This window comes from Diorhabda sublineata, chromosome 10 (genome assembly GCF_026230105.1).
Source record: "Diorhabda sublineata isolate icDioSubl1.1 chromosome 10, icDioSubl1.1, whole genome shotgun sequence".
In the NCBI taxonomy this organism is placed as follows: Eukaryota; Metazoa; Arthropoda; class Insecta; order Coleoptera; family Chrysomelidae; genus Diorhabda; species Diorhabda sublineata.
In genome coordinates this window covers 16,041,575-16,059,328 of record NC_079483.1, presented here as the reverse complement: position 1 = coordinate 16,059,328, position 17,754 = coordinate 16,041,575, and the positions used below count along the sequence as shown (strand labels likewise).

Below are 17,754 nucleotides of genomic sequence, written 5' to 3'. Positions count from 1 at the left end.
ACAATAAATCGAAAAAAAGGGAGATCCAAAAAAATTGTATGCGGAGGACAAGGAGATCTAATGGATGGTGGAGCACGAAAACAAGAAATAGAGAAGACTGTAAGAAAATTATTACCACGCTATGAGCCTAGATGGCCTGTGTGTAGCACAATATATAAAAAAAATGTCTCTTAATAATTCTTTGCCGTGACTATAATTAAGGATTTTACACGAAACCTTACTTCTCAAATTAAAAAGTTGAAATTGTATTATTGTTAATATTGTCACTTAAATAATCATAAACTAAGATACCGAATTGTAGGTCAGGTCAGTAGAGGCGACAAAAGATGAATAGAAATCCAAACCTGTAAATCCGCCATTAACTTAAGGTTTGTTCCAACCTGGACCGTTCTTGGAAGCGTTTATAGATATTTTCCGCGCAATCTCCTGCTCTAAGCGGTTGCTATCAACCAAGTATAGAAAAGAAAAGGTTTTTTGATGGGTTGGAACGAACCTATATTATGTCATACCCACGTTTCCAAATTCATAAATATTATTACTTCCAGCTCCTTTTTTTATCTATCAGCACATGCAATTATTTTTGTGCGCTAGTAGCTTATTACAGACAGCCTCTACATTTAAATCAAATCTAAAACAATTTCGGGTAATTCGTTTGTAACATTATACAAAGCAAAAAATATAACTTCGATATTTCACTGATTAAAACCGATTAATTTTAATATGCAAGTGTTTAATTATATATGCGCCTGCTTGTCGATTATAGACGACAAAAATACGATTAGATTTAACGTGTCAAAGGTTAGTGAATCCATTCTGACAGCAGTCGATTTTAGAAAAAAATTCTCAATAGAATTAAATCATGTTCAAAAGCAGTAATGTACTGTTTAGGGTTATCTATCGAAAATCTCAACATGACTGTTTTAAAGTAAGTTTATTGACACGTTTTGAAATGTTAATTACTTGTAAATAAGGTGCGAAACAAGTTTCATTATTGTGTTGAATGTTATTGGCTAGAAAATCGTTTTTTTTTTACTTTATCTTCAAAGTTCACTAGCTTATTTTTTAATTTAACTAATTTTAATATTTATAACTTTTTTTCTTTCAGAGGTTTTATAGTATGGAACCGCTATTCCCCGGAGCACGAACAACATGGACGGACAAACTAGAATTCACAAAACCAAGTTCGTACAAACCTCTTCCCGTATACAGAGTGTTGAATCGTGAAGGAAAAGTAATCAGGAATGAAGAAGAGCCTCGTTTGTCTGATGAAACTTTGATTAAAATGTATAAGGATATGACGTTTCTGGGTATAATGGATAAAATATTATATGAAGCTCAAAGGCAAGGTGGGAGAAAAAGGTTTTTCAACTAATTTAAGCCATCGGCATAAGTCGATTATAAATATACAGGAGCGTTACTCCAAAATAACCTATTGCCCTTTTTAAATTGTACAACTTGTGCGTATATTTATAGTTTTTCATAATCTAGTTAATTATAAAGATAAATGTAAAGGTAGAATTGCAATATTCTATTTGTATTTGTCTTGTATTTGACAGTTTTCAAGTCTATTATGGTATGAAATTACGCAATCATTTATTCATTATCATTATTACCCCATAAAAATTAGTCTAAAGGGCGATAAATCGAAAAATCTAGTTCACCATTCTATTTTCCATCTTCTAGCATTCCATCTTGAAAACTCTCATTTACACAATTTTGAACAGCAACAGTGCGAAAGACATAGGTTAGTGGGATTTGTTCTGAATGAGATACTTTAGGTTTGGCCCTGAAATAGGAAAAATTTTCCTCTGCAGAGCTGGAATTGTGATGGGTGATGGGTGTAGACTGAAATAAAGCAGCAAAAAATCACATGGAGAATCAAACAATTTTGTGTAAAGTTTAATAGATTTTTTCTTTATGTAAGTACAGCTGCGACTGTATAACTCCCTATCTTCGGTTATTAGGCTGTTGAACGGATTCACCAGGTTACAGAAAAACCGCAGAATACCTACAGCAACAGTGGCGTGTGTGTGTGCATTTCTTAGTGTGGGAACTAACTGAACAAATATATGAAGTACATAATAGTTTTCAAATGTCTGTTATTTGATCCAGTATCCATGTGAGTATCACTCCAATATCCACAATTGTAGCTTTTGGAACAAAGATGGTTTTTTTACGAAAAATTAGGGTCATGTAAATATTCAAAGTTAACGATACTTAATGTAAATTCTTAATAATCTTCGAAATTGTCCACAAGCTTGAACCTTAGCTCGTAATGCTAAGTAATGGTAGATCAAGCTAGAACGACGCAACCGCGACAGGACGTTTCTAGGCTACAACCGCCCGGCGAGTGGTATTTCCACTTCAAGGAAACGGATTTACCATTATATAAAAGTGGATCCAGTTAGAGTTAGTTTAGTACCAGCCAAGTTAATTTTCTAAATCAGTTATTTGACAAATCATTCTAGTTCAGTACATGTGCATTATGTCGGGAAATCGTAGTATTCTGGACATTTAGTGACGATATTTTCAAACAAGACATGAATCAGGGTATAAGAATGATGCTTTTAGAACGGAATTAATCCCAGAAGCAGCTACTCAGTATAGAAAAAGCAACATTATTTATAAAAATTAGCGAAGGGAAAGATCAGTCAAGACCTTTCAATGATGACGAATTTACGAAGCAAACGTTTCTGAGAAATTCTGATTTATTGTTAGATGGTTTGCTTGATGAACAAGCAATCCCTCAAATTGTCTCCATTTATAAGTATCGTTTTAAATTGATATTTAAACAACGTATATGAATTAAAAAACGTTATTTAAGATTTTTAGTACCTCAGCATTCTTATTTACTTACTAGAATAGAATGCTCAAGATATTTTAGGTATATTTGTGGGTCATGTTTTTCTGTTCCTCTTTTATTTCCTACTCCGTCTTTTTTAATCTTCTCTTATATCTCCATCTCTCCTTCATATTCCACTTTTCTGTCTCTCTAGTCTTTCATTCTTCATTCTTCTATCTTTATCTGTCTCATCTTTGACTCTTCTAACTGTTTTTCTTCACCATTTTTCTCTTTTATATTTCTTCTCTTTTTTATCTTCCCCTTTTGTTTCTCTCATTATTTCCTCTTGCATCTCAATCTTCATCTATTTCTTCTGTATCTCGATCACTCACCTTTCCCTTGTGTTTCTGTTTCTCATCTTGTAACTTTCTCTCACTCTTATATTTCCGTTTTGTATTCTTCTTTCTCTTTTGTCATCTTTACCTCTTGTATCTCCTCATATTTTCCCCCTATATTTGTCTTTTGTCATCTTTACCTCTTGTATCTCCTTCTTGCTGTTTCTTTCCACGTCCGTACCTCTCATCTTTACCCCTTTGAAGTCTAGCTTCCATTTTTTGCTTTTGGCACTCTCTCTCTCTCTCTCTCTCTCTCTCTCTCTTATAACCTTCACATTTCTCTTCTGTATAACTTTTTTTGCTTATTGTTTCTTTTTTGCATCTCCCTTTCATATATCTTTTTTATTTATGTCTTTTTTCCTTTTGTATATCTTCGGCTCTATCTCTGATTTTATCTGTTTCTATATCACTACCTCTCTCTATTAATACCTGTTTCTGTATCTCTTTCTCTCTCTTTATTGTCGACTCCTAGTCTAGATCTACCTTTTGCATTATGGTTTCATAAAATACCAACCAAGGTTATCTTCGGATAATTCTTATACTAGCGTTTCAGACGGAAGGCACTGATTAGTTGTAGAGCTTGATAGGTAGTGACATTTAAAACAATTGATATGGTATCGTATGGAAGTTCACAGTCAAATCGTGAACGTTTATGATGAAGAAGGAATGAATAGACAACACTCAGAGACAGTAACCTCTCATTTTGAGCGTTTATCTTGTAAATTTGGTACGTTTTTTCTCAGATAAAGTATTTTTAGGTCGAATATCCTTCTACATGACCAATTATGGTGAAGAGGCGTCACATATAGGTAGTGCGGCTGCTCTCAGTTTAGATGACGTAGTTTACGGACAATACAGAGAAGCTGGCGTTTTACTTTGGAGAGGTTATAGTATACAACAGTTTGTTGATCAATGTTATGGAAATAAGGATGACGTTGGAAAGGGGAAATCGATGCCCGTTCACTACGGTTGCAATAAAATTAACGTAGTTACAATTTCCAGTCCGTTATGTACGCAGTTGCCGCAAGCTGTAGGTTGGTTACCAAAACTGCTTTTAACTTATTTACACTGTTATTATTTTATTAAAATAATTGGAATTTTGTGTCTCGTTAACGATAATCGTACTGTTCAAACCAAAATTATATCAGAAACAACTTGTTCGAGGATATATTGAAAAATTCTGAGCCTACTATAGAACTAAACAAAATTTCAATGTCAAAATATTTTATTACTCAATATATTCTCCTCTTAATTGGATACATTTATTACAGCGAACCTGCAACGCGTCTAGACCTTTCAAAAAAAATGTTTTTTCTTGCTCTACAAACCAGACCTCCACAGCTTTTATCACCTCCTCGTTGGAAGCAAATTTACGACCTTTTGAACTTTTTTTCAGTTGAGGAAAGAGATGATAGTCAGACGGAGCCAAATCTGGTGAATATGGGGGTGTTCTAGTAATTCAAACCCTAAATCACGAACTTTTTGCATAGCAACATGAGATTTGTCTGCAAGGGTGTTTTTCTGCAAAAACAAAACACCTTTGGATAGCTTTCCGAGTCTTTCCTCTTTAATTTTTTCCCGTATAGTGGTCAGTAATGTCGAATAGTAATCTCCAGTTATTGTTCTACCCTTATCCAAAAAATCAATCATGATTACTCTATAACAATCCCAAAAAACTGAATCAAGAACTTTTCCAGCAGATTTTTGGACACGAAACTTCTAAGGTCTTGGAGAACCAGAGTGTCACCATTCCATCGATTGTTGCTTTGTTTCTGGATCGTAGAAATGTACCCAAGTCTCATCCATAATAACAATTCGGTTTAAGAAGTCTACATCGTTTTCAAATCGAGCACAGATCGAACGCGATGCTTCTACCCTTGCACGTTTTTGCTCAACATTCAATCATTTGGGGATCCATTTTGTAGCAATTTTTCTCATGTCTAAATTGACGTGAACTATATGATGAACGCGTTCGTATGAAATATTCAGTGCGTCATATGTCCGTTTTAGCCCAATTCGACGGTCTGATGAAATCATGTCATGAACTGCATCGATATTTTCGAGGACTGACACAGAAACTGGCCTTCACCATCGGTCATCATCTTCAATTTATTGCGTAACTCTGTTTCACTTTTTTGACGTCAAACTTTACACTTACACTTCTACTAAGTTATTGTTCGTTGCTATGGTAGCGAAATATATTGTTTATGCATGGAACTGGTCTAGGCTAACTAGATATCAATACATCCTCGTATCTATAGATACATAAATATTTTAGGGTCCGCATATGCTTTGAAGGGTAAAAACAGAGTCGTGATATGTTATTTCGGTGATGGAGCCGCATCAGAAGGAGATGCACATGCTGCTTTCAATTTTGCGGCTACGTTAGATTGTCCCGTGATTATGTTTTGTAGAAATAACGGTTTTGCTATTTCAACACCGGTTCAAGAACAATATAGAGGAGACGGAATAGCAGCGAGAGGACCTGGTTATGGTATAAATACAATTAGAGTAGACGGTAACGACGTTCTAGCGACTTATAATGCTACTAAAATGGCGAAAGAATATGCTTTGAAAGAAAGTAAACCGGTTCTAATTGAAGCCATGACTTACAGGTAATTGTTCGTGTACAGTTTTTTACTTTTAATAGATTATACAGGGTCTTTCAAAACGTTCGCACGCGAGTTATATCACTGCATTAAGCGAAAAAAATCGATTAAAAATCACCAAACAATCACATGTCTATAAAGCATAGATTAATAGCAGATTAACAATAATGTTTAGCCAATCAAAGCTTGTGGAACGTTTAAGTTCCTCCCTATCGAGCGGTCGAGAGATCTATAAAAGTATTTAGCTGCTGCCGCATTTTTGAACTCAAATAATTATCGAGCTTTGATCTAGATTGAACAGTTAATCATATTGCAGAAATTATTTTTATTTCTTGTAGACTGTAAAACACTACATATTAATAATTATTAGTAATTTATCAAACTTCCCTTCTAGGATGAAAAAGGAGATATATCCCTCGATTCAAAGCATCTTTCATAATTTTGCAATACACCAATTAACTATTATGATTGCAGAGTAAGTGACCATTCCACTTCCGATGACAGTAGCGCTTATAGATCACCAGATGAAATCAAATTTTGGACTAAAAATGATTATCCCACTCATAAATTTAGGTATTATCTAACCGATAAAGGGCTTTGGGACGATACAAAACAAAAAAATTGGCTGGAAGAGGCAAAAAATGAAGTTATGAAAGCTTTCAAAGCAGGCGAAGAAAAGCATAAACGAAGCTGGGAAGTTATGTTTGATGATGTTTATCAGTATATGCCACAACATATTAGGTGAGTTTAATATTATATAGGACCGACGAAAACTTAAAACTGACTATAAATATCATCCTTCTTTTTTTTTCTACTGCCTTGCACCTACAGTGCGTTGGCGATTATCTTATTGTCAGACATCTATTTATAACTGCATGCCAGTCCAGTGTTTTATGTTGCGAAACCAGCCAATCGTTTGGAATGTGACCTGTGCTATAGATGTTGTTGGAAAGGTTTACCAAATATCATCCAATGGTATTAAATTATCGAAAATGGTGGTATTGGATATGAATTTATCTGCTAGAAGAAGATTTATCATTCATTACCTCCCATAAACTATTCTACTATTTTCTAACGGTTCACATCAAATACTGGATAATTTCTGTAGATTCTAGTTGTTTTTAATACATACTCGTATATTTTTTCCAATATTTCACATTAGAATAAATCGTCTTTCACACAATTCAAGCTCGATACTTTGAGTATATGACCAGCTGTTACCGTAAACCCTTCTGCTACGGAAGAATACCTCCACTACTGTAAACAAATCAGTATAGACGTGCCCTCTTTCGTATATAAGTTATTTTTCAAGTTAAACGTTAATTATAATAGTAGAGCAACAATTATTGTGAAATTTCATGTAAAACTGCAACTGAAACTTATAATTCATCGAAAGAAAGGTATAACATGTAAACGTTCAACGCATGCACGTATTTTTGAGCGATTCAAACGATTTAGAGATTACTGACAAGGCGTTTCAGATTAGTCCCGCTCAGGTCGTCCTAAAAGGTGAAAATATCGAAAAAACCGGGAATCTGATCCAAATTGTGTTTCAGTTAAGTAATGGCAAAGCGCGGATCCAAGGGGGAGCCATGGGGGGTCATGATCCCCCCTAAACCCTGAATAATATCCATTTCTGTATGTACATGTTAGCATAGTTAAATTTTTAATGAATTACTTTGGTAAAATTGTCATTATCTTTAGTCCTTAGACCCTTAGTCCGTCTACTTTCAAATACTGACTGACGTTGTGACATACGATTCAAAGTCGATGAGGAATTGAAGTTTAAAGTAAAAATTGCGTAAAATTCGTTATTATGCTGTCAAAAACAACGTAATTAACTTATTTCTTTGGGGGAGGACTTGCCCTAATACTAATGACCCCTCCTTTATCAAGGCAGGGCCAGGGGAGAAAGGGATATCATTGAAAGGGATGATACAATGTATCGAACCACGGTTTGCAATAATACAAACTAGATTTAAGCTATCAAATAGAAAGAAGCGGGCGTCGTGAAGGAGCTACCAGGAAAAGGCTTCTTGCATAATTTCGAATAATGGAATGGGGTTTTGGGGATAGAGTGGAGACATATATAGCAGATGTTAGTATGTAGAAATGTATTAATTCGACAGAAAATTATTTAAAAGGCACATCTCACTATTTTTTTTATATTTCAATTTAAATAATATATCCGTACTGACTTTTTCCAGGAAACAGAAGGATGGATTAACACAACATCTTAAAAACTATAGTCAACAATACCCATTGAATAAATTCGATCAGAAATAGTTATAATTAAATCAAATCTAACCGCACGGCTTAATAAATTATTATCAATGTTATTTGAACTTCGAGAAACTATTTGGACTGAAAAACTAATAAAATTTATTGAAATATAATTGCTTTTTAATATTTATTGTATGTATTTCTGTGAGGCTTGGTTGGGTTGTCGCTTATAGGCCTATTCAAGTAGATATTACATGAAAACAAATATGGATGATGAACATCTGACTCATTATACTTCTGTCCAACCTGTCGATCTTATTTGAATCAAAAAGTTCGTTACCACGCCTACATTTTGCGGAGTGATAAAGTGTGGAACTAAATCTGAAACTGATGCCGTCAAGAGTATGCTCCAAGCACTTTATTTCAGGTACGTGCATAGTAAGTAAGGTGGTAAGTTCATTACAGCCTACGAAAAGTATATGGTTAGCTAGATACAGCAATCCAGCCTCTGCTTCTTCTAACAGGGAAACCAACTCATCTGGAGGATACATTAAACCCTGATTGGATCCCCAGTTTAATCATGGGCTATAAACGCCGCAAATCGAAAATATAAGAAAGAAGTAAAAGGGGTCAAAAAGTATTGAAAAGTAGAGAATGTGATTATCGTAGAATAAGCTAGTTCATACAATAATTAATTCTGTCTGTGTGAAATATTACTGGGAAAGATGCTTGATGAAACATACTTCTTTTCAAAAACTACTTCTGTTCGTAATCACAACTGATATTGAACAGAATTTGATTTAATATTATCTTCACATGAAAGTTTTACTACAAGATACTGAAACTCCAATTACAAGTATAGAGAAGGCTCCAGAAGAATTTCTATGTGAATGTACACAAGAAGTGCAGACAGATATATCATCAGAAGACATATCGGATACTTTTATTAAGTTAACTCGTATCAGCACATTATTAAAACCCTCGTTACCTTTCTAGGAAAGCATCAAGAAATGATAAAACTAAATATTAAACAGGTTTAAATCAGTTTACTGGAGCCATACATAATAATTAATTCTCACAGGCAAACTTTAAAGAAATTACGTTGAAATCTAAATTATCAGGTTTGAGGTATAGATTTGGCTTATCAACACCAACAGCATCTTCATACTTTGAAAATGTTATGCACATAATGGCTTCAAAAAAAGAAAAGACCGTTCCATCAGCTGGCAAGGTCGTGGCGTCGGTTTTATGGGATCCGCGCGGGATAATTTTCATTGACTATCTTGAAAAAGCAAAAACTATCAATGGCAAGTGTTAAACGAACTTATTTCTACGTTTGAGCGAAAAAATCGAGCAAAAACGGCCACATTTGGTGTTGTTTCATCACCAGCTCAGCAATTCGTTATTGCGATGGCCAAAATTAATGTTTAAATTGCTACCTCATGCACCCTTTTAGCCAGATTTAGCCTTCTCGGACTATTTTCTGTTCCCAGACTTGCAAAAATGGCTCGGTGGTCAAAGATTTTCCAAGAATGAAGAGTTGATGTCGCCAGTTAATGAACGATTCTTATTATAAAAAGGATATAGAACTTATTGAACGTCGCTGAGAAAAGAATATGGATTTTAAAGGAGATTACGGTGAAAAATAAATATATTTTAGTCCAAAATTTTTGGGTTTTCTTTGTTGGGCCTGTTACTTCTGAAACGATCCTCGTACATGCATTATAAAAACGGGGACATCCGGTATATGTTTTGTTGACTTTTGATATCTACATTTACCAGTTACTATTTCAAAATAAACGTTTCAATGTAAATATATAGTAGTTTAGTGATAAAAAGATAATTAATACATAATATTTGTAATATAGAGTTAGATCTAATTTATTTTCGTATTTTTTGACTATAATTAGAAATCAAAATGAATTTTATCAAACAATTTTAAGCGTTTTAATACAAAGTAGATGTTCCAAGGTTGAATTAAATCAACTTTTAAACTCACTTAAACTACACCTTCGATATGATTTTAAATAAACAAGTTGTGAGGTTAAGCCGAAACATATGTTCTCGTGTATGCAATAAATTTAAGTCAGAGGTAAGTTAAAATCATCATATATAAGTTATCTATGATTATTATTTCAGTGCCACATTTATATTTTAAGTGTTTTTATTGTTATTACCATATAAGACACTTACTAGTTTTAAGGTTATTGTCGTACTTGATAAAATAAGATATTCATCACAATTTATTGACGGGACTATTCAGTATAGGTTAGGTCCATCATTATAATATTAATTATTATATCTAGATAAATAAAGACATTCTCAAAAAGCTTGTTATAATGTTTTGGGACAACAAAAAAGCACGCAATAGAGGTCATAATTAAACAATGTTGCCACATTTCATAAAATAATATTAAAATTGGGAAAATGTTAAACCATCAAGTTAATAATTACCTAGTAGTATTATAAACGAATTTTTTCATCAATTCTAATTTTAGTTAAGAAAAAATAATCTTAGTATATATTTTAGACAAAGATATATTAAATTATTCCACTTATCATGGATTATATCTATGTTGAAATTTGTATTTCACGAAAGCAATTTGTCTGGCTTAAGTTTGGAATAAAATATTTACCAAAACGATATTTTAACCCTCTGCTCACTGCTCAGGGCGTTAGTGTCGGTACCAACGAGCTGGCCTTCTGTGACAGATTCAGGTAGCTTCGATGGGGTGCTGCCACTCGTCATTCAGCGGTGAGAAATTTTTCTTTGAAACCTTCTGGATCGTCATTCAGAAGCAAGTCAAAAGAGGCAACTAAATTAAAAGAAAAATCAGAAAGACGTCTGCGAACAAATAATGACAATGGTGCTTCAAACCCACGTCTAGAAACATCTTCTATCGCACTTCGAGCAGATAAACTACCGATTTTGCCTTTATCAAAAAAAAATAAGATAAATGCATAAATTGTGACCAACCAGCATGTGCTGAATGAACGAGAAAAATTTGCATAAACTGTGTATGAAGTTATAAAAAACAAAAACATTCTTTGAGATTCATTTCCTTTTTACATTTTTTAGTGGAGTGATTTGTGGTGATTGATGTGATTTTGTTGAGGAACAAGGTTCATTTTAATTGAATGTTTAGAGCTGGAGCTGGAAATCGGAAAGAACTCGGAAGAGTATAGGACATGTATGCCCCTTCAGATCCCACACCGATCCGTTCTTTGGATCAAAATCGGATCGGAGTGGTGTATGACAAGTGTGTCACGGCCTTAAAACGTTTAACTACTCTCATTAATCCACGTTAGAATTGCTTCGACGTATTTTTCCTCGTTCTCCACCAGTTCCATTCCTAGATCACTGTAGAGACAGCTGTTCTCTACATACCAAGTGACGTTAACCACAACTCGCAATACCTTGTTCTGGAATATTCGTATGATTTCAATATTGCTTGAACTGGCACAGTTTGTTTGCCGAATGTCCGCACAGGTTGTTTGAATATCAATATTTTACTTTGAATTGCTAGTTTAACATTCCTAACTAATAGTATAGTTCTATGTTTCAGATTTTCCTTTTTTTCTTGACACGTTCTTACTTTCGTAGCTTCGCTTCTCAGTTCATGCCTAGATATAATGATATGATTATTAGCGGTTTGATTTGTAAAATTAACATTCGCTGATTAATTTTCATAAAGTCTAATGTGCCAGCTTTTCGTCTTCTATCTTCTAGAGCTTATTCTAATTGATCAGTACTTGGTCTACTGTAGCATGATTTTTTCTAAAGCTAAAATAAAATGCAAAACAAACTGAATGGCTTCTTCAGAATAGATTTCGTCTGGTTTATATTCGTTAAAAGGAGTCCTGGTGCTGAATCTTGTGAGTTATTTGGTAGTCGATAGACAGGAAGCGGGCAAAAACTCGGGAACGATAAACGCATTTTCATGATGAAAATAAAAGCGTTTGGCAATTTTTCACGTCTTCTTCTTACATAGCTCCGTAAACCCTTCCATGTCCACTTTTAAATTGTTCATTCCACGTGTTAACAGTCTCCTAAGTTATTGCATTATCACCATAGACACATTTCGTAACCCTGTTTAGCAATTTGTTTTGTACAAAACTTGATCTATAAATAAATTGCTTAAAGTATCTACAGAAAGTGTTGAAATAAATAACGAGACGCGGGGTGAAAACTTGAAGATTTGAACTAAAAAAAATTACAGAGTCTTCATTTTATCAAGTGGCACTTGAAATGAAATAAAAAAATTTGGGAAAACCTTATGGTTGAAATTTCTAAGAAGAATTATGGTATGTGATTTTAGGCGCTTTATTGAAATTTTTAGAGGCTCTTTTCAACCGAAATTCCACTTTTTCCTGGCGCGAGAACGACATGGACCGAAAAATTAGAATTTGTAGGAGCTCACAGTTACAAACCGATACCAGTATATCGAGTGATGGATCGCCAAGGAAACGTTCTAGATCCCAAAGAAGAACCAAATTTATCTAACGAAATATTGATCAAAATGTACAAAGATATGTCACTGCTTGGGGTAATGGACAAAATTTTATACGAAGCACAACGTCAAGGTAACTAGAGACGCTGATTCATTATAGACGTTTTCAAGTCTTTCCCAGCTATATTAATATTTCAATTGAATTTTGAAACCTATGAATTTAAAAAAAATTTCACAAGAAAACGATTCAAAACCACCGAAAATCTCAATTAATTATTTCCCAGACGATGAGTACATAAGTATTCGAAAGCTCGGAAAATATATTATCTTTCAAAAATTATCAAAAAAACTAATTTTGGAACAGAAAAGACTTAAAATCAAGAACATTTAGAAGCATTAATATATCAAAAGGTCTAAGAAATAAGAAATTAAAGAAACCACTCTTTCGAGCTTTTTAGCTTTGCTTAGGGGAGGCTCAGTAGGCGCAGTTCACGTCTGCTTGCACATTTAAACCAGGCTCTATTCATAGTCATTTGTTCCCAGGATCTTTTCACATCCATAATCAGCTCATCTAATCATCTTGAACTCGGCCTTGCGATCACTGTATCATCATTCTTATCCGGCCCAACTCTCCACTCTTTTGTATCATTTTGTTTCTTTGTTCTTTAACATTTTTCTATTTGCACCAAGTGCTCTGTTTGCTGTTGGGTCTTTTCTCGTACGTCTTATGTTCTAACTCCGCCGTTGTTATTATTATTTCACCTAGGTACTTGAATTTCTTTACCACTTTTAACTCATGTCTTCCAATTTTTACTTCTTTCTTCTCTCTTGCGTTTCATTTCATATATTTCAATTTCTTTCATTAATTCTTCCAACATTTCTTTGCTACTGTAGCATGTTCCGGAACATCCTGTATATTTGGCGACAACTTTGACTGTTAGATAATTTAAAAAACATTTTATACTAAGACGAGCGTCGCCTAAATAAAATTTACCACACAGTATTAGAATTAGAAAAAATCCTCTTGATTTAGGGGAAACAGGAGTTTCAAAAGTAGTTTTTTTAATAATTTTTGAAAGATAGATAATATTGACGTTTCGACTTTTCTTGATCAATAGATCACCTTCATCATAAATTAGAATAAAATCAAACTAGAATTTTGTTCTAATAAATATTTTACATCAATTGAAATCAATTTAAAGAAAATTTATGCTGGTAGACTATTTAGGACAAACACTTACACTTCTAAAAAGTTTGTATAATTTTCCGTAGGAAGAATATCTTTTTATTTAACCAATTTCGGTGAAGAAGCGACCCAGATAGGTAGTGCTGCTGCTTTAAATAATAACGACGTAGTTTATGGACAATACAGAGAGGTTGGCGTGTTAATGTGGAGAGGTTTCACTTTACAACAATTCGTTGATCAATGTTATGGTAACAAAGACGACCGTGGACACGGCAAGCAGATGCCAGTACATTATGGAAGCGATAAACTAAACTTTGTTACTATTTCTAGTCCGTTAGGTACTCAAATTCCTCAAGCTGTAGGTGAGTATCAATTCAAAATTCATTATACAAATAACTCTATCAAATTGGGGACTAAAACAATTCAAATTTTGAATGTTTCACCCTAAAATGGAGAAAAAACTGAAGAAACTACTCGAGCTGAAATGTAAGAGCTTCCAAATCGTTCGTTCTATCTGTATTGAGGACTTTACTACGAGAAGTGTTGAAAAAAATTATAAGTCAATAAGTAAAATATTCATTAGATAGCAAACGACAGAAAATGGAGGCATAATCATCAAAACTATCAAGATATTTATCTGAAAACAGAATAGATTTGTTAATAGAAATCAGAAGCCGCATCATTAAACGAATGTTTTGACACATTTTCTCAACATCACCGGATGGCTTCTGGTAACCTCGCAGCGCAATAACGATCTTAGTTGAAGGTCTGATAACGCTGCAGGTGATTGATCAGGATAAAACCGCAGGAATCCCAGTTTATGATTGCCATAACTTTACCGGCAGAAGGTTTGACCTTAAATTTCTTTACTGCTTGTAATCCAGGATATTTCCACTCTATAAATGCTTTTTTCGCGTTAGTGAACCAACTGAAGAAACTTAATTTTGTCCTCTGAATGGCATTCATGTAGCTGAAACCTGAAACCAAACGGAAAATTAAATGGGAAACGATTCTTCAAAAACCGTTAAAGCAACCCAAGCCTCACTATATGATTTCCAGACAACAGAAAATGAATTATGGTGGCCAAAAAGTGACTGAATATTTATATGCTACTGTCCAGCAGCAGCTGAGTATATGTGTGCGACTAGAACTCGCTTAAACAGATACAAGAATACATTGAATCGTGAAGACAACGGGGATCTTTGTGTAGAGTTGAATTGAGGCTTTTGTCCGAAATTTAATTGTCATAAATAAAGTTGGTTAGCGCTACGAAAAAATGGTATTTTCAGGTTCTGCTTACGCTTTGAAAGGTAAAGGTAGAGTGGTGGCGTGCTATTTTGGAGAAGGTAGCGCTTCAGAAGGAGATACGCATGCAGCTTTCAATTTCGCGGCTACCCTGAACTGTCCGGTTATATTTATATGCAGAAACAATGGTTACGCAATATCTACTCCAGTTAATGAACAATACAGTGGAGATGGAATAGCCGCCAGGGGTCCTGGATACGGTATAAATACAATCAGGGTTGATGGTAACGATGTGTTGGCGGTATTTAATGCAACTAAAATGGCAAAAGAATATATTCTGGAAGAAAATAAACCAGTACTTATAGAAGCTATGACCTACAGGTAAGTGGATTTCATGTTTGGAATTTCAAAAGATTATTTGTTGGATTTAAGATGAAACGTTTAAAATATCTTTTAAGATGTGTGTCTGGAAATGGATCTGAGCTGCAAATGGAGTCAAGTCTAGTGAATAGATGTTTCAACATTTCGTACTTTAATTCCCTGATTGTTTGAAGGTGCTTTATCTTGCTTAAACCCGATCTTTTTTCATGAATTTTTACATCCGTTTGATCCAAAAAATTATATTGATAAATTGAGTTTATTGTTTTAAAATCAGAGTTCCAAAAAAACTTCTTGTCCATTTTCTGGACATTAACTCGTTTTGAAGCCAATGTACCGAGTTGGCACCACTCCTCAACTTCTTGTGTGGATTCAAATTCATGGTAACAAACCCAAGTCAAATCTATAGTGATGGAATAACTCATAAAATCCTTTTCATTCTATCTAAAACGCTTCTGATTTTGTTTAAGCGAATGCGGCACCCATTTTGTTCAGATCTTTCAGCGGCCAAAAGTCTGTAGCCAAAAGATTACTTACTCTGCCTTACTCTGCCTCGATTTCAAAATGAGGAGTTCTTGTATCCTTTTAATAACGATTCCAAATTTTGCGAAAAAAAAAATTTAATATACAATTATTTAATTATAATTTTCTAGAGTCGGTCATCATACAACTTCCGACGACAGTTCTGCTTATAGAAGTTCAGATGAAGTGAAGCAGTGGATGGAAAACGATTATCCCACGAATAAATTCAAATCTTATATAAATAAAAAAGGATTATGGGATGAAATGCAAGACAAAAAATGGTTGAAAGATGCCAGAAAAGATGTACTGTTAGCTTTCAACGAAGGTGAACGGAAATTGAAACATAAAGTGGAAATTATGTTCGATGATGTTTACAAGTATCTACCTCCTCATTTAATGTAAGTATACTAAATGTCCTGGAACCCTTTTAGAATAAAATAAGTAGTGAGACGTGTCAAGTTATTATATTAGTGTCAATGTGTGTGAATTACATGTAAACAGTAATAGATAGTCTGTAGCCAAAAATCTGTAGCCATTGTTTTGCTTTAGTTTGAACCTCATAATGAGTGATGCATGTTGTATTTGAACTATTTTTTTGGTGAAAAAAAAAATATCAAACGAAACAATGATAAAGGGTTATAATTAACAGTAAAGAAAACACACGCTTCATTTCTTCAAAATACTAATTTATTCGAATATTAAGGGTTCCTCCCTGGCCCTATCCCTTCCAATCGATTTTTTCTTGGATCGAATTAATTTCTTTGCTTGATCATGTTCGATGCTTTCCCTGTCTTCACTGAGCGTCGTTTTGAAGTCTGATTTCTTGGTTGGTGCAGAAATGTTAGATAGGATTTGAGTCCAGGATACGCGCTAGCCAATTGCAGAGTGGGAAACGACGTGATCCCTTAAAATTTCTTCTATGTATCGGTTCGCCGTTGCTTCTAACGATATACCTGCTCAAATAATCCAAGAACCTCCCCTAGAAGTCATGTTTTGTTTTATACAACTCTGCGCCAATCTTTCTTCGGGTCTTCTGTAGATTCATCCCATTCTTGTTCTTCATTCCGATTAATGTGTTCTCTGGCAAATTATAGACGACCGCTCGGTGGGCTGGGGTTAATTTGAAGACTGAAGGTCACTGAAGTCACTCCTTGCGTTGGTCTGAGCTCTTGTTGGATTTGAACACCAGTCAGGGCCCCGTATCTCTGCGATGTGCTGACAATTAATTTGGAGGCTTTTGCACAAGCAGCACAATCCAATAAAAACATTTGCCAATTCAATAATGTATATTTCTATTTTCAGAAAGCAGAAAGAAGAAATGGAGAAACACTTGCAGGATTATAAAGAACATTATCCACTAGACAAATTTCAATAAACTACTTTTTTAAAGTACAGATTTACAAAAAAATAATATTTTATATTTTTATGCAATAAAAACGACTATACTAAATTTGCTTTCATTTTTTCTACTATTTGATAGCATTTCTAGTTTAGTGTTTTGGTCCAATTTGGTTCGATAACTTTTGAGAAACTCCATGTAAGAATCTAAAAAATTCTGTTCTGTTGTAGAATTGTTTTGGATAAAGGAAAGTCCTGATTCAGTTTATGTTGTATTGTACATAACTAAATACATTTCCTAAATTACCACAAATGAAACTTAAGACTACACTATTTTTATTACATCTAGATTATTGCAGGTCTACTACTGATTTCACTATTGTTGATTTTGTTCTAACTGATACGAAGACCAGTCTGTATATTTTTAAATGCTACGAAACTAGAGGAACTACAGCTGACCATACTATATTTTTAAATACAGTAGCACTTGGAGTAGTCAGTAGAAAAGAATTTGTCTCCCATAACGGTTCATTTTTGAGTATGTTAGTAATAATATTTAAGTTTTTTTGCAGTGTAGTATTTTATTAGTGTGTTTTATATATATATATATATATATATATATATA

The 17,754-nt window shown here is 34.0% G+C and overlaps 1 protein-coding gene across 1 annotated transcript; it reads left to right on the top strand.

Moving 5' to 3' along the window:
- The first annotated feature begins 600 nt into the window (after nt 1-600).
- Nucleotides 601-17,726, top strand: LOC130449857 (2-oxoisovalerate dehydrogenase subunit alpha, mitochondrial). Its single transcript, XM_056787899.1, has 12 exons — nt 601-925; nt 1,106-1,346; nt 3,936-4,211; nt 5,456-5,792; nt 6,261-6,527; nt 7,994-8,071; nt 11,089-11,092; nt 12,350-12,593; nt 13,733-14,008; nt 14,936-15,272; nt 15,923-16,189; nt 17,094-17,726. Exons 1-12 carry the CDS (start codon nt 860-862, stop codon nt 17,164-17,166), a joined length of 2,466 nt encoding a protein of 821 aa, XP_056643877.1. The 5' UTR covers nt 601-859; the 3' UTR covers nt 17,167-17,726.
- Nucleotides 17,727-17,754: the final 28 nt, after the last annotated feature.

Coding starts and splice junctions, on each gene's coding strand:
- LOC130449857 (XM_056787899.1), top strand. CDS start 860: ATGTTCAAAAGCAGTAATGTACTGTTTAGGGTTATCTATCGAAAATCT. Junction 12,594..13,732: donor ATACGAAGCACAACGTCAAG/GTAACTAGAGAC, acceptor AATTTTCCGTAG/GAAGAATATCTTTTTATTTA. Junction 16,190..17,093: donor TATCTACCTCCTCATTTAAT/GTAAGTATACTA, acceptor TTCTATTTTCAG/AAAGCAGAAAGAAGAAATGG.